The 23,674-nt window shown below is 39.5% G+C and overlaps 2 protein-coding genes across 2 annotated transcripts; one reads left to right on the top strand and one right to left on the bottom strand.

The window, feature by feature from the left end:
• Nucleotides 1–71: 71 nt before the first annotated feature.
• Nucleotides 72–6,217, top strand: TRMT61B (tRNA methyltransferase 61B). The gene is made up of 7 exons (XM_010211683.2): nucleotides 72–620; nucleotides 713–815; nucleotides 3,097–3,287; nucleotides 4,464–4,555; nucleotides 4,973–5,211; nucleotides 5,838–5,918; nucleotides 6,108–6,217. The coding sequence occupies exons 1-7, from the start codon at nucleotides 72–74 to the stop codon at nucleotides 6,149–6,151; spliced, it is 1,299 nt and encodes a 432-aa protein (XP_010209985.2). The 3' UTR covers nucleotides 6,152–6,217.
• Nucleotides 6,218–6,406: 189 nt separating this feature from the next.
• On the bottom strand, nucleotides 6,407–14,043 carry SPDYA (speedy/RINGO cell cycle regulator family member A). Its single transcript, XM_010211681.2, has 6 exons — nucleotides 13,790–14,043; nucleotides 12,793–12,851; nucleotides 12,437–12,522; nucleotides 10,740–10,911; nucleotides 8,419–8,716; nucleotides 6,407–6,495 (listed from the first exon to the last, which is right to left on the bottom strand). Exons 1-6 carry the CDS (start codon nucleotides 14,016–14,018, stop codon nucleotides 6,407–6,409), a joined length of 933 nt encoding a protein of 310 aa, XP_010209983.2. The 5' UTR covers nucleotides 14,019–14,043.
• Nucleotides 14,044–23,674: the final 9,631 nt, after the last annotated feature.

A 23,674-nucleotide genomic window follows, 5' to 3' on the forward strand; every position in this document is an offset into this window, starting at 1 on the left:
GCGCAAGCGCGCGCGCGCACGCCTGCGCCTGCCCCCGCGTCACCGCCGCGTCACCGCGCCGCGCCGCGGAAATGACGGCAGCGCCGCGACGGTTAACGGCGATGGTGGGGCGGTTAAGGGCCGTGGTGGGGTTTACACCTTTCCCTGGGGGCATGCGGATCTGGCATAGCCTGCGGCGGCACCTTACGGCGCCCTCTGCTCCCCTCTCCTCTTACCCCAGCGGTGGGAAGCGGCGGCGCCGCGCCTGGGAGACGTCGCTCTCTCCGCTGGAGCGGTTGAAGCGACTGCTGGCCCCGGAGGAGGCGCTGGCCGTTGCGGACGCCACCCCGGTGCCCGTTACGGACGTTGCCCGGGCGGCCGGCAGCCCCCTGCGCGCCGGGGAGCTGGCGCTGGCGGAGCTGAGGCGGCGGCAGCGCGGCGCCCTCAAGCTGCTGTGCCGGCTGACGGCGGGCGCGACGCTCACCATCCCCGGCGGCCTCCTGCCACACGGCGACATCGTGGGGCGGCTGCCTGGGCAGCTGGTGCAGACGGCGGGAGGCCTCAAGCTGCTCGTGCGGCGACCATCGCTCGAGGAGTACGTGGTTCTCATGGCGCGGGCCGCCACCATCGCCTACCCCAAGGTACCCCCCTTCCCCTGCCGCCTATCCTGCAGGGCGCCCTGCGGTCGCCCCCTTCAGCAGGCCGCTAACAGAGCGTGCCTTGTACCCCGCAGGATGTGAGCGCCATGCTCACCATGATGGACTTGCACCCAGGGGACACCGTGTTGGAGAGTGGCAGCGGATCTGGTGCACTGAGCCTGTTTCTGTCAAGAGCGGGTAAGGTCCTGGATTTAGCAAGCGAAAGAGGAGTATGTTTCTCCCATTATTTGTGGCCTTTCTTATAATCAAAAATCTGAAGTAAGTTTTTTAAGTTTCGCTGCAATTTTCATATTTAGGTCAGTTCTGCTGATTTTTAGATCAATGTAGAGCCAGTACCCAGGCTGCAGACTGTTTCAACTCTATTTTGAAGCCTCTTTTACAAAGGATCGCTGCAGGCCACCATCACTGAAACTAGATATCTGAAGGTGCCAGCCCCGGTCACTGTAGAAAGCTGCATTTCAGCCTCTTTTTTTGAGGTTTTGGCTTAAATTTAGTTTTTTTTCCTTTCCTTTCCCTGCTTTTCCCCATTTTCTTTTCTTCCCATTGCTGCACCACATGAATAGTCAAATTGTTGGCTTGGTGAAAATGGCTACATGGATACACTGTTGTTTTTATATTACACCCAGCCTGATTTGATCTAGGTGTAGATGCTCCGAAAGGTAGAGAGCCTTTGCACCTGGCTGGGCTGTCCTGCCTTGCACTTGCACCATCTGACTCTGTTAGTGGCTGCTTTGGAAAGCTAGCCTGCCCAAAAGTTACTATTTTCCCTTGAGATTAAACCTGGTATCAGTTCCAGCTTAAAAAAAAAATAATGCTTTCATTCTTATGTGGGGAACAAACTGAACAAATCACTCCTTTTTTTTTTTTTTTTTTTTTGGCTTAAGACTGTTAAATAACCTTAGAACTAAAAGAAGTGAATTTTTCTTTACTCTCCCATTTAGCAATGCTCTACAGTCTTTTCACATGCATTAATAACAACACAAGTTCTTTTAGCAGAATCTTTTTGAGGAAGATGCAGCAAATATGTTACCAGTAGCACCATTCAAGCTGTTTTGGGATGCCAGGACGTGTTACTGAGGATAAAATTAAAGTTAGGAACAGTTAGGCTCAGTGAATTGTACGCACTAGAGTGTACCATTCTGAAACATCACGATAATAAAGGGCTTTGTCCAGCTGTTTTAATTCCTTGTTCTTATTTTCTCAAAATTCAATTTCAAAATATAGGAAATGAAAAGGGAAGGGATGTGCAGAGGAAGCAAGAAGATTTTATTCTGTTCCCCACAATCTGTTTCTTCAAACACTTCCAAACTGATAATTCTTGAGTCAAAAGGAATTCGCAATTCTACAACTCTTTAAGGTGATCTAGGAAGGCACTACTGAAATCCTCCCTCCTTACCCTGGCCTCTGATCCAGAGTTAGCTAGATCAGGTAAAAATTGGCAGAAAGCCCATTCCTGCTTTTGCTGCATTTGTTTTTTGAATGGATTCACAATGGGATCAAATGAGTAATAGAGAAGAAACCTGGTGGCCCAAACTTCAAATGGCTTAAAAATGTCTGAGAACCTTATCTGGAGACCTTTTGGTTGCTGAAAGCTTCCTGCGCCCATTAAGAATTAGCGGGGAGAAAGACTAACAGGATGAGGGTTTTGCAAGAATCAGAATAATATAGCAATATAAGCATTGCTGTCTGTGCTTGGATATCCTCATAACACTTCCTTTATGAAGAATATACATATTGTATTTGTGTATTTCAGAATGGTAATTTATACTTCAACAATTTAAATAATAAAATAATTTATATTTATTACAGTTATAAACAATAGCCTGAAAATAACACAAGCATGTGCAGATCAAAGAGCACATTTGAGAAACTTAAGATGAGTTAGCAGATTGTAGCAGTTCTTATCCTTTCTTCTCCCCTAAGATGGGAAAAACAGGACAAACTCTGCACAGAAAATAACCAGCTTGTGTGAAAAATAGGCTTATCAGAGAATTTTAAACTGCCGGTTTCAAAACTTAATAGGAAGAAGAGCAATCAACTGTCTACCGCTCCTAACCCCTGCAACTGGCAACCAACATTGCAGCCTTCTCAGCTGCCCCCACTGGTAGGTACAGCAGAAGGCTATAAATTAATTGGGGCCCAAATGCTCAAGTCATGTCTACTCCAAGAGGTGCTCTGGGAGGGCATCTTAGGAACAGCTGGTACTACAATATAGTGCTTTATTTTATCTGTGGATTGATGGATGTCAGTCTATAAAATAATTATCCAGCACTTTGTCTATGCATGTTTGCTTTCAATGTAAAGAAATAATAAATTGTAACTGATTATATGTAATTATTTCTTGAAGTGGAGATTTAAACATGTACAACTTCTGTCATTTTACTATGCTGCTTTTTTCTAAATCCTTTACTGCACATGGGAGAAAGTAGTAAATTTGGTATGCTGTATTTGTTTGAAGTTGGATCCAAAGGACGCGTCATAAGTTACGAAATCAGAGAAGATCACTACAATTTAGCTAAGAAGAATTACAGGCAGTGGCGTGCTTCATGGGAGATAGGACATATGGAAGAGTGGCCAGATAACGTGGATTTCATTCTTAAGGACATTACAACTGCTGCTGAGGATATGAAATCTGTAACATTTGATGCAGTAAGTCCAAAAAATCCCCATATCAATGACACAACATTTATCTTTTCTACATATATTTAAATCTTATTTTTCACTTGCAATGGAAACTCCTATATGTAGTTTATCATTAGCACGAACAGTCAGATCCTCATCAAGAAAACACTGTGAGGTTTTTCTTCATCTGATTGTGCTCTAAGGATTTTCAAAAGTTTAGCTATACTTTCCCAAATGAAAGGGTGACAAGTCCATAATATAGAAATATTACAATTTAGGCAGGACTGATAAGCAAAGACATACTTGTATTTTGTAGCCCAATCAGATAAAAACCTTTTTCAAACATTAAGAAAAGTACATATGCTTATTGAAAATATTTATATGTGAACATTTTAAGTCAGGTACATAGAGTGTATAATGTTAGTAAGATCTACATTTGAGTAAGGGATGATACAGCCAGCTTGTCTGCTTTTTATATCCCAATTTCATAAAAAGGAGATGTGCTGGGGGAAACGACTGGAAAATATCACCCTCCCATATAAAGTAGGCAATCTAGTTATAATATAACTGTCATTTGTTTGAAGTGTTGTTAAACACTTTGAGTAAAGAAAGAAAATGGCTACTGTAAAAATAACATCTTTGAAATTTTTAAATGTACCAATCCAGAAGAAGGATCAGACATTGCATATTCAACTGTTCTACTGTTGGAATAGGTTTCCAGCAGATGCAGATAATACCAAAGTTTGCTAAGCTCTGAAACAAACGATAAGTTGGGCATTGAGACTTCGGTATCGTCTTTTCATTATAAGGAAGCATCTGAAGATTTTGTTTTTATCACCTGAAAAGTAGATATCCAAAGATGTTAGTACATGTTTATATTGTTTTTTATAGGTTTATAGTGATGTCAACTTAAATAATTCAATTATTGGGAGTTTTAAAATTAGTACAGGACTACAATATTGGTTAAATGTGACTTGCTCATTTAATAGAAATTCATTTGCAAGTAGCATTGAATTTGTTTTAAATGTATGGATCTCACGTTTCCATAAGCTCTTCAAAGACAGGACTAAAAATCATCTTGGCAATAATATACTGCTTTTGTATTGCATTCATTTTCCATACAGTTTTTCAGGTGGTGTTATTATGGAAAACTGGATATATGTGTTGAAGTTTATTAGAAACATAAATATCTTTCTCTTGCAGATAGTTCTGGATATGCTTAACCCTCAGGCTGCTCTGCCTGTTATATGCCCAAGTCTCAAACATGGTGGTGTGTGCGCTGTGTATTTAGCAAAGTAAGTATTTAATTCTGGCATTTACAAATGTATTCCGGCATCACCTAAAATTGTTTTAAAAAAAACATTTTAAAATATACAGCTAACATTAATTAAATGTTTAACAAAACATTTAACATTAAACAAAAGGTTTTTTTTTTTTAAGGAGCTGTATTTGGTATAAATTACACTTGGTATAATCTTTACTTAGAGAACATTCCCGCTCTGGACAGTGGATGTTTAACAACATCTCCAAAATAATTGTGTATTGTTTTCTAATTCAGTAGTCACACTTCCGGCTCCTTTACCCTAAAATTTAAGGACTTAGGTCAACTCAAAAGTAAAAAATATGACAAAGGCAACAAAATTCAAATCAGCAGTTGATCTTTTGATTTTAGTTTTCAAAATATTGCTTTATCCTTTGCGTTTCTCCAAAAGCATCACACAGGTTATTGCCCTTTTAGACAGAATACAGACCTGCAAGCTCCCTTTTTTGTGTGAAAAGATCATAGACGTAACACACAGAAATTGGTTAGTAATCCCTGCTAAAATCAAGAATTCCAAGTCAACGAAAATAATGGAAACTCAAGAAAATACTGAGGAAGAACCTCAACAGAAAGAATGTGAGGAAATCCATTTTCAGGATCAAGCAGTTCTCAAAGGAAATGAATATGATGGTAAGAACATTACTGTTAATGAATTACACTGTTACTGCAATGTGATAGTCTAAGGATAGAGTGAAAGCAAAGTTCATAGGAAGAGGCAGTATCTTTTCTTAGTTGAGCTAAGAAAATGTCATGAAGAATATACCAAATTTTAGAAATCTTTGCCTCAGCAGGTTTAAAAAATGATGTATTAATGGCTCCTTAAAGATCCTATTAAAAATGTAAACTAAAACACAACTTGTGGTCTATAAATTAAGAATGAGTGTCTTTATTGCTGTTCTCAGCTACTTTTTATGTATATAAAATTCATTTATCCATACACAGCCCATTGCTGCTTTAAAGGAGCCTCGTGGGTTTAAGAATTCCATGGGGAGCATGATACCCATGTGTTTTGTTTTGTAATCTTTTGTTTTTGCTATCTGGAAAATCCAAAATATACATGTTGTTCTAGCACAGATTTGTAAAATATATACCAGAGGGGAAAAAAGAAAAAAAGGACAACAATGCAGTTTAACAGAAGGGAAAAAAGAAAAGGTGAAAAGATAGCAAGGAAAAGTAAAACACCTTGATAACTCTAGTCTGATATCTGTACTTTTCAAAGCTGTTGGAAATACTAAAAAAATGAATACTTTTCACAGAATTACTTTCTGACAATGCTGAAACATGCTCCTCAGTGCCTTATGTTGCTAGACCATCTTATTGGCAGGATCCTCATTCAGGTGAGAAGTTTGGAATTTTTTTTTGTTTGTTTTTATCTTAAATATTTAGTGGTACTTTATTTTCAAAAATACTCTCTCTGTGCCAGTATTTGACATGTTACTATAAGTTTTATGGTTTCATTATATAACAATAAATATTGAAATACTGAAGTAGTGATATGTTTTGTTGCTTTTTTTTTTTTTAATTAGCGTTCCTCACCAAGCTGAGAAAGTTTCAACTACCACTTTCTTGATGTTGCTAAGATGTCAGCTGCTAATTGAGTATTGTACTGGAATAAAATAAAACATCAGAAAATGACCACTATGTTTTGCAAATTGTTTAACTTCTAAAGAGTTACTGCTTTGATTTCTACTGCATATGAACTTTGACATCTCATGAACTATTTGAAGGAAAGGTTTTAACAGAATTTGTCGTGTATGATACTGCTATCCAATGTAGATTGTTCCACAAAGAATGGAATTTCTGTTTCTGTCTCATTTGATGTACCTCATTCTTCATTTCTTGTAAACCATTCCATGGATTTGTCTTGGTTCAGGATGCTACCTCGTCGTCTTTTGTTGGACAAGCTGTGATAGTCTACCAGAAATTAGGAGAAAAAATATTAGTAAGAAAATAATGGATCAAATTCTGCCCTTTGAAGTTTAAGTGAAACAGCTTCTACCTTCATTGGTGTGGCTCAATTTCTTTAAGAAATAGCTTTGCAGTACTGTAATAGAAACTGAAATACACTGAATTTGTGCTTCTTGATAAAACTGTATTTACTTCAAGAAGATGACCAGCTGTTGACAAGTTCATTTCCAGCAACCATGCTGAAAGTTCTCCAGTTGTGAACTTCATTTTGAACATTCGAGAGTACATGGTGCATGCTGAACAAAATTTGTTTTGAGCTTTGTCAGATGTAAAATGCAGTAGCTGTCTAGTTAAAATACTAGACTGAAAGGAGGAACAGAAGGACTTAAGGTCTCGCATAAGAGTCCATTATGCCTATGGTAATGATTAACCAATTAAATTTATGAAATAGTTGATATAATCACCTGACCACTTCTGTATTTCAAAGAACATTCAAATGAAAACTTTTCATGGTTGAAAGGGATCCCTTTTGAATAATAGTTGTATTGAAGCTGTCACTCAATAACAATTAACACAATCCTACTGTAATAATGAAAAGTTGCATATAAAATAAGAACATATTGAAATACAAAATAGAGATGTAAATTAGCTATAACCATTTAATCTCTCATTCTTAATTTTGCACTGGTTGAGTACATATACATATCTTTGTAGAAGTGAGGCCATATACAGCTCCTCCAGGAAGTTTATATCTGAAATCTTTTACTCTCTTAACAGCAAAATAATTAATTTTGCTCGATAAGTACTCTACGTAATAGAGGCTTTTCATAATGAAGCTCAGGCAACTAATTTTAAGTAGCCTTATGTGCAGAGTTTCTATTGCATTATATAATTTTAACAATAACAATAGTCGTTGAGGAGCTTGCCCTACTGGCACTGAAGATCTTCTAATTTGCATGATACAGTTATTTTACTGTTCTTCTAACCAATCACAACTGCTTAAAATACAAATTAAATTTGATTTATAATGTAAGAATGCAAATCAGGGTCTAGTCTAGAACAGATTCCAAAACCTGCTAGAGTAGGTAAGGATAATTTGAACAGACTTGGGCAAACCAAGGCAGTTGGTACTTGTGAGAAATCAAAAGTGGCAAAACATGAAAAAAGTAGGGTTTTGTTTTTGGTTATTTTTTTGGGGTGAAGCATGATATATTAAAACAACTTATTTTTGCAAAAATGGCTTCAGATATGATGCCAGCTCTTGAACAGGCTTTCCTTGTACCAAAATATCTGAGACTGTTGCCTCTTTACTATAAAAATTTACCCAAAATAATGAGTAGCATGCAGCCTACATAAAAGTGAAGTGACTACATGCTGATAATGCAACATTAGCCATCAACTAGATGTTTTCACATTTTATTGTAAATGTAAAATCATGCTGGTTCCTTTCACTTTTTACTGAGTTGGTGAAGAGTCAGAACATTAGGGAAGCTCACAGCCTTTCTCAAAACATTATGATTATGTCCAAGTACACCTGTACAGGAAGTACACCTGTAAAGTTTTTTTTTTCTCATTTTCCATTTGGTTAATATAAAGCAAGAGAAATAACAGAAAATTCTAGTAACTATTAAAGGAAAAGGGTATCAGAGAATGACACTGTAGAAATGAAACAATCTATGGCATGAAAAGCACAGTGTTACCAAGGTAACCGCATTCATAACAGGTTTCTGCTAACACAATGGAGTTCGTGTCTTGACATACCAAGAAGGACATAGCGCTCCGTTCAGAAGTCAAAAGGGCCAATTTGTCATTAGTTGAATAAAGCACATAAAATTTTTAGGAGTGTTTATAAATCATACAGAGAGGTGGGGTTTATTAATACGGATCTAAACCAACTAACTGAAAATTGCTTGCACTATTAAATCATACCTTGTGCATAAGAAAAAGGAGGATCAACCATCATTTTTTCAATTGGCAAGGTGTCCTTCAAATCCTGGGACAGATGTGTTTCCATCATCTCAAAAGTACCCATAGATGAAGAGGAAGATGATGATAATCCTAGTCCTACAAATCTTCCTTTCTTACCACAAAGCAAGCAGTCTACAGGAGTAGCACTGGGTCCTCGTGGCAGCTGTACTTCCTCTTTGTTATAGTTTCTCACAGCTCCGCTGTGGTGCATAGAGCGCTCTCGCTGCCATATGTAATGTGTTGGAGCAATAGCCATGACCTATCAGAACAGCCATTCATCAGAGACCATCAAAATAGCTGGCAAGCACAGAGCTGAAAACAAGGGATCCAATTCATGTGTGGTACAGAATTAAGAATAGACAGGTGAGGTGATGATAGATAATGTATGATATCTATTATCTACCTGCTTCCATCTCACTAGAAAGTTTGCTACCCTAGGCAAGGATAACTGAACCAGTTACGAATCGGATGTTGAAACACTACACTTTACAGCTCTGTGTTCACATAAGCCACCACAAATAGCAGTTTATGCTTAGTATGCTGTGCTGAAGATGATGTCTTTCATGGATTATTAATTGTGATCCAGATGCTGGCTCACAAAGCCTGTAAAGTAATCACAGAATTACTGAATGATTATCAGAATCCTCCCATGATCGCTGGGAGGGTGTGCTGGGCATATGCTTGCCTCCTCCTTTGCATTTCTTCCATATGCACCTAATCCCATGACCAGAGATGGGATGCTGGAGTAAATGATATTTTGTTTGCCATAAATGGCATACTACATTCTTGCAACATAACAAAGCTACTCCAGACAGAGATATTCCATCTGAAAAGTGAGGAGTGTGTTTTTCCTGTGTTAAATTTGAAAAAAAAAAAAAAGTTAAAATAATGCATTAATTGCAAGAGAATGTTGAGAATGTTAGAAATTTATCCTTTTGGCTTTTTTAAAAAATGAAATGCACTGAAAAATTATTATCTTACAAAGTAAAGATGGGATTAAAATCTAACTTGAGGTGATAGTTATTTTATTTGAAGATCTTATTTGTAAATATTTGTACAGTGAATTAAGTCAAGCAGCCAATGGTAAGTTTTAACTAAAAGTATTTGCATAAAACAGAAGAATTCTGTCAACAGAAACTTTACTTTTAACAGTAGCACAATGCAAAACAGTACAGTTTTCTGTAAAAATAGAGTTTCAAAGAGTGTAGTTTGAATACAGAAGAACTTTGAAAGAAGATAAATGGGTCATAGAATCGTAGAACGCTTAAGGTTGGAAGGGACCTCTAGAGATCATCTAGTCCAACCCCCCTGCACATGCAGGGTCACCTAGAGCACGTGGCACAGGACTGCATCCAAGCGGGTTTTGAAGATCTCCAGAGAAGGAGACTCCACAACCTCTCTGGGCAGCCTGTTCCAGTGCTCTGTCACCCTCACTGTTAAGAATTTTTTCCTTAAGTTTCTGTGGAACTTTTGATGTTTCAGTTTGTGGCCATTACCTCTAGTTCTGTTGGTGGCCACCACTGAAAAGAGGCCAGCACACCCTCCTCACTGCCTCCCTTGAGGTTCTTATAGACACTGATCAGAACCCCTCCAAGCCTTCTCTTCTCCAGGCTGAACAGGCCCAGCTCCCTCAGTCTCTCCTCATAGGGCAGATGTTCCAGGCCCCTGATCATCCTTGTAGCCCTGCGCTGGACTCTCTCCAGCATCTCCACATCCCTCTGGTACTGTGGAGCCCAGAACTGGACACAGGACTCCAGATGTGGCCTCACCAGGGCTGAGTAGAGAGGCAGGATCACCTCCCTCGACCTGCTGGAGACGCTCTTCTTAACGCACCCCAGGATCCCACTGGCCTTCTTGGCCACGAGGGCACACTGCTGCCTCATGGTCAACTTGTTGTCCACCATGACGCCCAGGTCCCTCTCTCCGGAGCTGCTCTCCAGAAGGTCAGTCCCCAGCCTGTACTGGTGTCTGGGGTTATTCCTCCCTAAGTACAGGACCTTGCACTTGTCTTTGCTGAATTTCATAAGGTTTCTCACTGCCCAGTTACCCAGTCTGTCCAGGTCCCTCTGGATGGCTGCGCAGTCCTCTGGGTTATCAGATACTCTTCCCAGTTCGTGACATTTTAGATGTCTCTAAATCATGACATGACATTTTAGATGCCTCTCTTGTTTCCCATAGTTTAGCTACACATTTTAGAGAAGAAATTACTTCTATGGAGCTAGACTATTAGTTGGTATCAATTATTGTAGTTGCAGTATTTACAATGTTAAAACCCTCCCTACCTCTTCACAGCAACGTCTGCTTACAATAGCCCTGTAGTCAATTCTACTCCACAGTTGATCTCTTAACTTTAAGAAATCAGGGAAGAGTTTTCTCCAGGTTTTTCCCAAAGCCCATGGGAAAATGTCATATTTTGATTCTTCATCATCTTCTTCAACTGTATTTGCCAGATACCTTCAAACATATATATGTTTATGTCTGTAAATATTATTCATGCTTAAATTGTTATATTAGTATTACTTTAACATTAAATACATTGATATTATTGAAGTATTTCTTTTCTAATTCCTAATACTGTGAGAAAAATTCCTAACAAAAACACAGCCTTTTCTCATGACTCTCCTAGAAAGCCCTGTATCCTTTAGGTTAATATTAGAAAAATATTAGAAAAATTGCATTAGCCTGAAGTTGGCTAAATGAGTAGATGTGTAGAAAAAATAACATATCTTAGCAGCTTTCTCCAAAGTAGATATCCTTGCATTGTAATAAACAGTTTCTGACTTCTAAGAAAATCTTTTCTAAAATTTTAAACTTTACATCTTCTGCTTATTGATTTTAGCTATTCTCGCAAGTTCTTGCATTAAATTAGCAGCAAACAACTAGAGGCCAACCTTCATATACAAATGAAAAATTACAACATTTTCTATCATTCATATTTCCTTATTCCTTCACTATGGGCCACTTTTGCTTCTTGGTCTTCTCCCCAGACAACAGGAAAATATGAAGTCACCTGATTCTGAAGTCCTATAAATCATACCAGCAAAAAATATAACTTTTGTTTTCCTCCCTGTTTTTCTCACTTGCTCTTAATCCCAGTCTTCTCTCTAGTCCCAGTCTCACTTAGACTCCTTTTGTAATCCTCTCTGTCTCCTCTGCTCTGGCTTTTGTCCCCTTCCCTTAGAGAAGTCAAATAGCTTCATCCTCAGTGCTCTGCAGATGCTCTCAGGAATAGCATTTATCAGAAGAAAGAGCCATCTTTATCCCTGCACAAGTGTCCAAACTGCTCTTACAAAAAAACTATACTCCAAAATACTGTGAAAGAACATGCTGGATCACTCTGTAGGTATGACATGAATATGGGTACATTACACATATGTGGTAAACACAGATTCCTGGTTGCACATTGCTTGAAAACTTAAAATTTTAGAACGGTTTCTGGAACAGTCCAGAAGAAAAGAGGTCCTCAGAAATTCTCTACCTCTATTGTTTAAAGTTAACTGAATAATGATAATATTTTTTTCTCAAAGTTATTGCTAGGGTGCATATCATAACTAAATATTTCAATGCATATGACTAAAAAGCTGGCAAAAATATAAATTGGGTCTTATAATAGGAAATGGGAGACATAATATGCTGGCTGCCATGCATTGTCCTACACAGATTCTTTTTTTCAATGCTTTGAAAAGTTTTCAGTTTTTACAGTTCTGTAGAAAGAAGTTACCTCTAGGTATTACACAAAAATGCAGATTTCCTCAAATTCAAGCTGCTCAAGCTGGTTTCACCCTCACAGGATAAATCTCTGATTTGCTCTATTTGTATATAAGGTGTAGATTATATTTCTTTGCCTACATAGAACCCAATCAACTACAAAATGATTAAAGAAATTCTGTTGCAAATCAGAATTATTAGTGCTATAAACAAGGGAATAAACTTATGCAAGGCTTATGCTAATAAAACCAGATAATTTAAAAGTACTTACAGAGCAACAAAGAAATTGATTCTGGTATGCTCATTTATTGTGAAGTTAGCCCTCTTGAAATAAACGAAAGTCATTGCCAAAAGATACTGTTGTAAAATGTAAAATGTTACATTTGTTATTATGCATTAATATATTGTTTCAGTATAACATTTCCTAAATGCTTATCACATTTATATCTCACTAGACTATTTTGTTCATTCTCATCAATGAGAAAAACATAAACTGTGTGTCCTGAAGCTTCAGTAGCAACACATTAGGAAAAAAAAATACAGTCTATTCACATTACAGTATGAAGTGATTGAGAGCAGACTTTCATTCAAAATGTAATCTCTTAACTAAGAAGGAAATACACTTACCTTGTCTGCAATTTTACAGCAACAGTCCATCCATAGGAAGTCTTGAATTAGATCATCATCTGCAATAACAGATAATTGTAGCATTTCAAGCAATAAAAATGGTTTCCAGAGAAAATATATGTAAATATGTAATTCCTGGCCCTTTTATTAAGCTAAATAAAAGGAAAGAAGCTAGATTTATCAGTAAAGACTAAAGAAAACACCAAGATATTAGGTTTGAAAAAAACAATACATGAGAGAAGACAATAAACTCAGAAAGGCATGACAGAAAACCCAGTGACTGCATTTCACCCTTATTCTCAGGAACAGCAACTAAGATGATAAATCAACAGCATTTCTTCCATTTAATCAACTTCTTCATGGCTCCATCTGATATCATACAACTATTTTCCATGAACCATAGTCTGTTGAGATCTCTGCACCTCAATTATGTAACACCAAATTCTTTCTCTGATTGATTCCTCTGCTGAAGAATTGAATAAAATCCAAATACAGTCTTCAGCTATTTCTCAGTCTCTTCACTGTACAATAAGTACAGACATTTATATGAAAGAGATACAGATGCAAAAGACACACTAGAACTCCTCAGCTTTTCTTCCCGTTCCACTTCTCTCCCTAAATTTTTGCTCCCATGGTAACTTGTTTATAAGGCTAGGAAATCCAGCCTTTTTAAAACCCATATGAAACAAAGCTACAGTGTTTTACATTTAAAAACAGTTTTGTTGAAATGTAGATATAGAAATAAATTATCATAGAAGGAAGTATTGCACATCTATTTATTTCATTTGTAACTTTCATCATCTTGATGGCCCTTTTTTTGTATTTTTAATTTAAACATTAAAGATTTAAACACTACAATATAACAATAAAATATATTAAAAAATGTATGCCATCAATATCTACGTAAAAAGTTACCTCAAATTACCCTTCTGTTTAGGTGACATACTCACTCAACTACTCTTCAATCAATCATCAATACATATTTTTATCGACATACCAAACAATTTAAAGAAAGCTGTCATTTCCTGACGCTGAATAACTAGACACGGTCCCTTTGGATGTTTGTATTTATGACTAGGGGTCTTTTTTTCACAATTTTCATGACGGTCTTTAAAAATAGGACGCTTTAGTCTAACAAGGTTTTTTTGCTGATGTGATCTGGATGCAGTCGATTTTACGTGGACTATGACAGAGGGAGGTGTCTGGTACACCAGATTGTGTCTCATTTTGGTAGGGAAAGGTTCCTGTTAAAAAGAAGAGATTAGTTACAAAAAAAAATGTCAACTTGAACAGTACAAGTCTATATTTGTTATGTTTAAATCAAGCATTTTCAGGAATGCTTGTAGATTTGATCATGGAGAAATCAATTTTATCAGTACCAATATCCAAATCTTGCGCCCTAAGTCAGCTATGTATATTTCTTTAATGCAGTCCTAATTAGGTAAAACTCTTCTCCAGGGAAGGACATTTTATCTTTCTTCATTCAAAACTTGGGAAAAAAAAATCCTTTATTGGAAGAGTTGCACTTCGTCAAATATATGCAGTCCATACACATGTGCTTAGGCCAAGAAATCCTCATTTTTCCCATTTGTGATTGTGTGTTTTTTCAATAACACCCATAGAGTTAATGCCACTGAACTATAATTAAATTGCAAGGCATTATTGATTTTTTTGTTTGTTTGTTTGAATACTTGGTTAGAGCCGCTGAAAATCCCTCTCCCACTTCCTAGACAGCATCTGCTGCTATAACCCAGGAAGACCTGAGGTGTTTATAAAATCAAGGCGATACCAAAGGGAGTGTGAGCAGAGGACAGGAGACAGGTGCATTTTTTGTCACAAAAAGGCTCATTTCGGGGAGGTGCACAGGGGCAGAGGCTGCCAAATACCACCCCAAAGCCGGAAGTGGGCTACTAGCTTCTAGCAGGAGGCAGGGGCGGGCACTGCCGGGGCGACCCCCCTGCGGGAAGCGACTGCCCCTCAGGGAGCGCGTTCACATCTCGCAACGCAGCCTCGCGGCCGCACCGCCTAACACCCGGCTCCCCGCGCGCCCCTCACCCGCCTCAGGCCGCGGCGCGGGCTCGTCTACGCCCCGCCCCTAGCTCGAAATGGCGGCCCCCTCCGCCAATCGCAGCGCGGCGGGAAGCCGCCTCTGCCAATCGGAAGGCAAGGGCGACCTCACCGGCCTCCCCCGTCTGCCGGCCCCGGGCGCTGGGCGGAGTGGGCCGGGGCGAGAGGTGGGGCGGGGCGGCCTCCAGCTAATCAGGAAAGGGGAGCGCTGTTGCTAGGCGGGGGCAGAGGGGAGAGGGCAGAAATGTCGTTTATGGCGCCGCCCGGGCGGCCTGGCGGGTCGTGGTCCCGCTGTTGTGGTCCGCGCTGTAGCCCTGGCGCTTCAGCAGCGCTCTGCCCACCTCGAGGAGCGGGTCTCCGTCACCCACCCCGGGCGGGGGGCTGCACCTCGAAGGGGCATCACAGGGTGCCTTTGTAAGGAAAAAGCGGAAGTGAAAGAAAAAACAAATAAAAGGAACATTTCTAACAAAACATAGCTCATAACAGAGAAAAGGAGGTTAAAAGCAAGGAGACAGTGCTGTAGCATTACCTTTCCAGCCAAGCAGCTACTCGCACGTAGCATTGCACAATGAGTCCAGGGCACCCTCCTGAAATGTGATCAAGGGCAGGAAAAGCTTTCCCAGCCAGCAAGGCTCCAGCAAATCCTAGAGGGGCAGCCAGGAAGGAGGCGAGAAACACAAGCTGCTAGCTGGCTGCCTCCTTGCCTTTCCTTTCACCTCCGATAGCTGCTAGCATCCACACTGCCCAATGGGGATGGGACCACGTTCAGCAGCCCCTTTGCCCTGTCCCCAGGCCCGGGGCCATATTCTGGCACATGGCCCGGCTGCACAACGTTGGCTCCGGCTGTCCAGCAAACTGCAAAGGTGGGAGAAAGTCTGGACTTTACCTGCCCCGTTGAGACAGGGTTGGCCCAAGGACTCGAGAAGAAAACCGTCAGCATTTTCTCTAGTTCATTCTCTGTAATAGGTAGGCAAAGTCTGAAATCTGGAAAAAAGAAAACAAAAAAGGGCGGTTCGGGCTGTGGTCAGAGCTGATGAGCGTGCGGATGCTTAACCCGCTGCCTTGTTGAATCCTGCATATCCCTGCTGGGTGCTCCCAGCGAGGAGCTGTCTTGGGCTCTTGGCTTGACCTGATGGCTGGTCTCTGTGTACACAGAAAAAGGTGCTGAGCAACCAAGAACCCCAGCTTGGGCAACCGGTAAATCCTGAGTAGGAGTCCAAACGGTTCTTCCAAGAATACCTAGCAGGTAATTTCAGTTTTCGCTGGGCGTCAGGGGGCACTGTTTCCCTGCAAGTGACTTGGCAACACGGGGTAGCGTTTGCCTGGTTTCATATAGTGGATTTAGCATGGCTGTTCTGAAAGTAAACATTGCGTATGTGAATCTGGTTAGCTCCTTTTCGTGTTAAAGCTGTCACAGTTCGAACTGTTTTATACATATATATATGTATATATACACACACATATATATAAGCAATAAGAGAGGACACAGAGAAGGAGCCTTACAGCTAAATCTTTGCTATTGTTACAGTATGTTTATGCATATGTTACAGTATGTTTAAAACAAAAAATAACCTAGTGCCACTGAGGTATATGTTATTACAATGGATGGATGCCCATGGAAGGTGTTTTCATTTTTACTTGCTTGAAAAAAAATTGTAATCAAACAGTCTTTTCTAATACCCAAGTCCAAGCGTAACTGCGGTTATTCTCAGGTACTAACTCGTGTCAATACCCAGTTACTAACTAACTTACAAAATATAATTTGGGCTTTATGCGGTGACCAGATAGTGTGGTGCTAGAATAGTATAGCAAATGCTAAAAGCATGTCAAGGTCACCAGCAAACACAGTACATGCCTGAACATGCTGCTTCTGCGTAGTTCCCAACAGCCAAATGCTCTGTAGCAGCAAATCTACATATGAGGACATAAATTTGAGCTTGATGCCCATTTCTGCCCTAAATAGACTGAAATATTCCGTGTGAATTTAATTCAAAACAAATAGTGGAAGCATTGAAGATTTATATTTAAGAACTGACATTTCTCCGCGAGTTGTGAAGGAAATGATCTTATCTAAGGACTTCCAATTCTTTTGTCAAAATAAATAGGTGAGATAGATTACATATTAGCTCTTCACCGTCCTGTAACAAAAATGCCATTGAGGAGCTAATGTTGCACCTCTCAATAATAGTAACTTACAACTCTAAAATGCATACTTCATGTTAAAGGGAAAGGAAATGAAGATCACAGACTCCTTTCCATGATTTTTGAACCTTCTTATGTCACCCACCACATTCTAGCATCTAAAAGCCACTGGAAATTGCACATCCATGAGTATTTAATAAGCGTGGTTTTTGTTATCTATCCAGTTGTGCCCATGCACTTTTTCCAACCCGTATTGTGCAAAGAGCACTAATAAACCAGATTCCTCAGTGCTATGATGAATTTGGAGCCTTTTGTTTTGGCTGCTGCGAGCACCAGGTTCCTGAGGTGCAGGTGCAGGAGCAAGGAGTGCTTGTGCCCGGGAGTGCACATGTGCAAGATGCCTGGATTTGGACTGAAAAATATAAGTGTTTCAACCTGGGAGGTTTCTCAGCTTTCCTATTTGAAATGACTAGAAAGCTCTGGACTTCCAAAGTCTTCCTGGTAAAAACATAATTAAAATTACAAAACTTTTAAAAAGTTTTACTTAAGAAACATTTCTATTAAATGACGTCAGCTAAAAATACTCCATCCAAGTTTACTGAATAACAACACATGCATATTCATATTGATTTTAATACATAGGTGCACAATAGTACACAAAACCATAAAAGATCTGATTCAAGCAGCTTATTATCCATGAAATATATATGCCTCTTTACCTAGAGAGATCATAGGTACAAGAACTGCAGCGCTACCAAAATAATGCTCTAAATTAATCCTGAAAGTGAGCGCCTCATTTCTTGCATTAAAAGATGGCTGAGTGGGTAAAGCCCTCAAGCTTTACCTAGGTGGATTATAGTTCATAATTGGGCAAAACGTGTAAATTGCATCATTTTTTTTCTCATCTAATTTTCCAGTTCTGAAGTTTAGATTTCCTTCTTGGTTTAATGATTGCATAATTGCAATCCTGAGCTCCTTCAAGCACAGGCCATGTATTTTTTTCCCCTGCCATATACTGCTGAACACAATAGAATGCTTGTCTGTGACCATAACCCCTATAAGATGAAATAATAGTAGTAATTAAGATAGTATAATCTCTCTATTGTTGAGAACCTTATTTTGATGGCACAGCATTCAGAAGACTTATCCCCTGAAAGAATTAATCAATGGCACTATAGCCATAGTTTCTGAAGAGAGAAAAATATATATATTTCTGTATGCAAATATTTTAGCTCCTGTCCTTGTGCTGTGAAAAGGAACAGCCTGAAGGTCAGAGATTGCACAATCTCTGCCAGAACTCTTAAGGATAGACTAAATCTATGAGATTAAATCAATGAGACTAAAAACAGCCAAGTCAAAACGTGAGTTGAGAACACTCTAGAGTCTTTTTCACTCCCAAAATCAGACTACCCAAAGTTTCTTAAACATGGAATGTTCCTTCCAAGAAGCAACAGGTTCTGTAGTTACTCCTCAAAATGTCAGAAAGCTTTCTTGTTTCTCCAAGTTCAATAACCACAAGCTGTAAAAGCTTTTTTACTCAGCAATCAAAGCAATAAAATGACTAGCGCAAGGGCTGTAAATTTAAGTACAAAGAGAAGCAGATGAACTTTGGTAACAGCCATTAGCAACATCTGAATAAGCAAGGAAAAACAGTGAGCTAGGAAAGTGGTTACAACATGAAATGGATTTATTTCAATGAGAAGAAAAAAAAGGCCTTCTCTGGCGTATGGAGCATCGAGGTCTTTTAACCTTACTCTCTGTTGCCCGTTTTAGTCTTACCCTAAACTGTGTTTGTGGGATTAGATTGTTTGCTCATCTCATCTCGTTGCTCTATTTACTAACCTTTGTTTGGGGTATGACTACATACAGGAGCTGCAGTGACACAAGACTGGGTAGGGAATTTATAGCAGGTTGGCTGCTCCACAGCAACTGCGTGTGCACATGCCAAGTCCCTGTTTTCAATGAAAACTACATATTTTGCTTACATCTGGGTAGCTCTGTCCATAAAATTATTTTTGTGGATTAACTGACATACTCTAAATCCACACCAAAGCTTGCCTTATACCTAGCTCTGCCTGTACACAAAGCAAATGTAATAGCAGATACCTGCCAGCAGTGAGAAAGGTTGCCTTTTGTGCCTTTTGCTAACATCTCACTGAGACGCAGGACAAGCTGTATGTCTGTATATCCATCTGCCTACTGCACAGAGAGTTGCAATGCTATAAAACCTGCTAAAAACCATCTATGGCCCCCTTGAGCAGTTTTTAACGAGTGTTTTCACAAAGGTCCATCTGTACATTATTTCACAGAGTATGGGTTAAAGGGCAGAAAAGTGCTTTAAACTAAATATCAGATCTGAAATATTTTACTGTAAATGGAGCTTCTCTTAATGCAATCAGTGTTCCTGTATTTTCCTCCCATATTTATTACTAAATAATAAATTATAACTAAATTATATACTATGTGAAATTAATGTGCTTGCCTCTCTGTTATGAAGAGGTTTGAATGATTCATTCTTTCTCTTTCTTTCTCTCTTTCTCTCTCTCTCTCTCTCTCTCTTTTTTTTTCTGTCTGTCTTTCCTTCAGTTAATGCTGCACATTTTAAGCAGTTTTAAGTGCTGACAATAGCTGTGCTAAAAAAAGCTGTAGGTAAAAGAGCGGTGAAGACGCTTCCATGTGAGTAAAGGCAAAGGTGAGAGCCTGCTGGTCACCCCACCCACGGGAGTGAAGAGTAAGCCTGGCGGAGCGGGTAGAATGCCGCAAAGCATCAGACAGGTTGGTTTCTATAATCCTCTAAGAGGCAAATACAACACACGCTAATTGGATGAGCATTTCTCTCCTGTGGCTACACCCTGTCTAGTTTTATGAACCTTTGAACGAGCAGTCTACCTTTTATTAGTAGATACTCTTACTTTTAGTCCAGGGACTCCAACGCAGAGGAGAAGGAATCAGCTGTGGGTTGCTGAAGGTGAGGACAGTTCACAGGCACCACCGTTGCCTCTGATCTAATTTCCATCATCTCAAGTGTGTTGCCAGTTTCAGCAAAACAAATCTGCTGAATCTTCAAACAAACCTTGTTATTCAAGGGAAAAAAAAAATCTGATCTTGAAACAGACTCATAATAAATAAAACATGTAATATAACTTTTTAGTGTTCACACATAGTTAGCATAGCAAGAAGACACATGATTTATTGTTTATTTTTTATTAGCTCTATATTTGACAAGCTCTATGGGGCCAAAACATTTAAGCTCTATGCTCCTCATTATTCAAATAAGGACAATAACACATACCTATTTATGTAGCATTTTTCAAATTGCAGAAAAATATACGCTGAAGCATCAGCTTTATTACAGTTCTTCGAGTAGTAACATGACTTGGTTTTTGAAGTATGAAAATTTCAGAAACATGTCAAGGATAAAAATCTTTACATAATTTCTCAGCCACCTTGGTATGGTCCTTTCAAGGTTCTCCTTGTAGAAAGTATATAGGCAACAATAAAAGTTGAAGACCTAATAAAGTTCCTGAGTTCATCATAATACAGACAATATATAGATATACATATCATAACCTTTTGATGCTTTTGAGTATAAAGCTATTTCTGCTTGTTTATGACTTCACATTAACCTCTTATAATTCACCATGAATTTTTGAAAATAAAGTTTTTTTAGGAAAACAATTGTACTACTGTTTTGAAATTGGGCTTAATACCTAGCCTTATTTTAGGGATAAGTCTTTGGTTATCTTTAAAAGAGTACACCCAAAACCGATCAGGTTCGGAGCCTGTGAAAAACCTCAAATGAAGCTGAATTGCCAACACTCCAGTTGAACTAATCATACTCCCTCTGCTCATCTATTCAATCTCAGACTGCGACAGCCCCACCTAGCATCATTTCCTGATACTTAAGAGATGACTCATACTCCCCTGCACTTTACCTGAAAGTCGATTTTGTCCTTTTTTTTTTTCTGCCCCTGTGTAGTATCACAAGCCCATTTACCAAGTTCTACAGAACAACTGAACACTTGGAAATTACCTCCTGGTAAAGAGCAGAGCCGCAGGCCAGGTGCCATTAGCACTCCAGCACTTTCAATGGCCTCTGAAAGAGCGAGATGCATCTCCTTAGATCTGAGACATCAAGGGAAAATCTCCCACTGACCTCAGTGGCTCTTGAATTAATACTTTAGTGAACTGAACTTTATTCTCAGAACAGCTCTGAGGCACATGGAAATTAGAGTGCAAAAATTTAAAAATGCAGATGACATGAGCCTTCTGAATTCTCCATATGCCATACTGGCTGGAGATCTAAACTTTTATTATTATTATTATTATTATTATTATTATTATTATTATTATTATTATTATTATTATTATTGCTGTATGATAGAGCAGATAAATAATAATTTAAACATTACGAACACATTATCTAAACTGTAAACCACAACTGGCCTACACTGTACTGTCTAATCAGCATTAATTTATTTGATAAGAGGACGTATCTCCAAAAGTTGATAAACTTGTCCCATTATAACTAGTAAGCAAAGCCTTGCCTTTGGAGCTGTACACTGGAGAAAGTTAATTTGTACTTAAGTCATGTATTTCCAGAAGAAAGGCATTTGTATCACTGCAGAAGGAAGAAAACAAAAACCATTACTCCTCAGCCCCCTAGGCCTAGACCTCTAGGGTATCTGTGTGATGAATTATTTCAATGCTTTGGCCCTTTTATCAGTTAACCAGATGTCTGCTCCAGTGGCTTTGATTCTACAGAAAAACTTCCCTCAACATAATCTGGAGAAATTAATGTGAGTGGGAACAGTCCCTAATTTCTATTACTCTTCTGGGGCATGACATCATGCGGGGTGACTCTTCCCATTCCTACAGTATTGAGCAATGCAGTGCTCATATACGTAAACAGATCTTCTGATTGGGAAAGCTAGGGAAATTGTATGTAAGGAGCTCTGTTTTAGCTCCTGTAAATAGAGACAAACTAAAAGCGATATTTCAAAAAGCAACGTTGCCCACTGTGGTTATGGTGGGGCTTTCTACAGCTGGTAACTAGCAGTTCAAGGAACGTGTTAGGTGTCATACTGAAAGACCAAGCTTAAAATTTTTCTTCAGTCCACACAAATATCCTGTCCATTCAATTCTTAAACCCTAAAGAGTTTTGTTGTGGTTTTACACTGATAACAAAGACTTGTCTGATATTTGTAGGAAGTGAAAGAAGCACCACTATTACCTTTACTAGCCACTATAGTTGGTAAACACTACACAAGTGCAATATAAAGCTTGGATTTTTATTATTGGGCACATAAGTTTACCTATATAGAACATGGGCCAGGAGTTGGCCAGGAGAACTGGTATGTAGTCATCCTCTCCTGTGCTTGTAAATATACAATATTTAAAGAAACACAAAGCCAAAAGGCTATCATAAGTAATTTATTCATTTTCAAGGCTTACATAGCATAACAATTTGATAATGATAAAATGCATAAGCAATACAGATACACCTAGAAAATAAGCTTTACAACAGGTAGACATATCTGAGCCTGTTGATTCTGTTCATCTTTACTAAGAATGACATCACAGCAGTGATGTGAAAAGTCCGTGTGAGGGTCTTTCAGGTCCTTGTGACTTTACATCATGCTAAACTTAGGCTGTTTATTTGAGAGTCTTTACAAACTAGACCAGAGGGGAATTAATAAGCCACCCAAAACTGCCTGAGGAATCAAGCAGGTAAGTGTTGCACAGGCCTAACCAGGAGGGACCCCAAGATCAGTCTGCTAATCCTGGCCGATGAGAGACAGCTCTCCCTTGGCTTTGGAGGGCATTGCAGACAGCAGTCAATGCAAAAAAGGAGATGCAACAGCAGCCACACAGACAGACAAACCCGCAAAGATCGCTAACCTGCGCATGTGAGAGCTTTGTGCGAAGTTTCATCGACGCACAAGATACAAGGAGAGGCAATGTATTTTTGTCATAGAGGTAATGGTACAGGTACTGGTAAGAGGAAGTTTGAGCGTTCTTTGGAAACACCACTTATTTCACATATTTCATAAGGAACAGCCTTAAAAGGATGTTGTCCTGGTTTTGCCGTTTACTGAAAGAACTTGCTTTTCAATGACACTAACGTATCATTACTAATCCGGAAAGAGCTGTGTGCTTTCCTCATTTTTTTTTTTTCTGCAACTGAACAAATAAAACAAGTTTGGGGAAGTAAACTCGGAACTCTTCAGGCTGATCTTTGTGAGCTGGCACTCGGGAAGCCATTTTAACAACTGGGAGAAGCTTTTCCTGAGTGTCCTCCTCCGCAGCCTGGGCCAGGCTCTGGTGCCGCTGCCCTCTGCCCTGTGGGTTTCCAGCAGGCCAGGCCACACTGGCTGCATTTCCTGGGAGAGCCAGGTGGTGTGCGGAGCCTTCGGCCGCAGAGGCAGTTCTTTTGAGGAGCCCTAATGTGGAGTCACCTGGATCACCTTTAAGGGCGGAAATAAGAAGTAAATACATGAATAAAGAGGTGGCAGGAATACCTGTAAGGTATTGGGGTACAGTATAGCTAGGGGTTCTGTCGTGCAGTTTACTGTGAGATGACAAGGGCTAAAGAGGCCGTTGGATCCGCACAGCCCTTAGCGAAGCGCTCGGTCCTTGTTTATGACCTGTTGCCCCTCGGCTGCCTCGCGTG

The sequence above is a fragment of the Tinamus guttatus genome, unplaced genomic scaffold (genome assembly GCF_059628265.1).
Source record: "Tinamus guttatus ecotype Peru unplaced genomic scaffold, ASM5962826v1 Tinamus_guttatus_pri_ptg000456l, whole genome shotgun sequence".
Lineage (NCBI taxonomy): Eukaryota > Metazoa > Chordata > Aves > Tinamiformes > Tinamidae > Tinamus > Tinamus guttatus.

Bases quoted from the DNA above. Each gene is read 5' to 3' on its own strand.
- TRMT61B (XM_010211683.2), top strand. From the start codon at position 72: ATGACGGCAGCGCCGCGACGGTTAACGGCGATGGTGGGGCGGTTAAGG. The intron at 621-712 runs GTACCCCCCTTC...TGTACCCCGCAG, and splicing joins CCACCATCGCCTACCCCAAG to GATGTGAGCGCCATGCTCAC. The intron at 4,556-4,972 runs GTAAGTATTTAA...TTTCTCCAAAAG, and splicing joins TGCGCTGTGTATTTAGCAAA to CATCACACAGGTTATTGCCC.
- SPDYA (XM_010211681.2), bottom strand. From the start codon at position 14,018: ATGAGACACAATCTGGTGTACCAGACACCTCCCTCTGTCATAGTCCAC. The intron at 12,523-12,792 runs GTAAGTGTATTT...ATTTTACAACAG, and splicing joins GCTGTAAAATTGCAGACAAG to TATCTTTTGGCAATGACTTT. The intron at 10,912-12,436 runs GTAAGTACTTTT...ATATGTTTGAAG, and splicing joins ATCAATTTCTTTGTTGCTCT to GTATCTGGCAAATACAGTTG.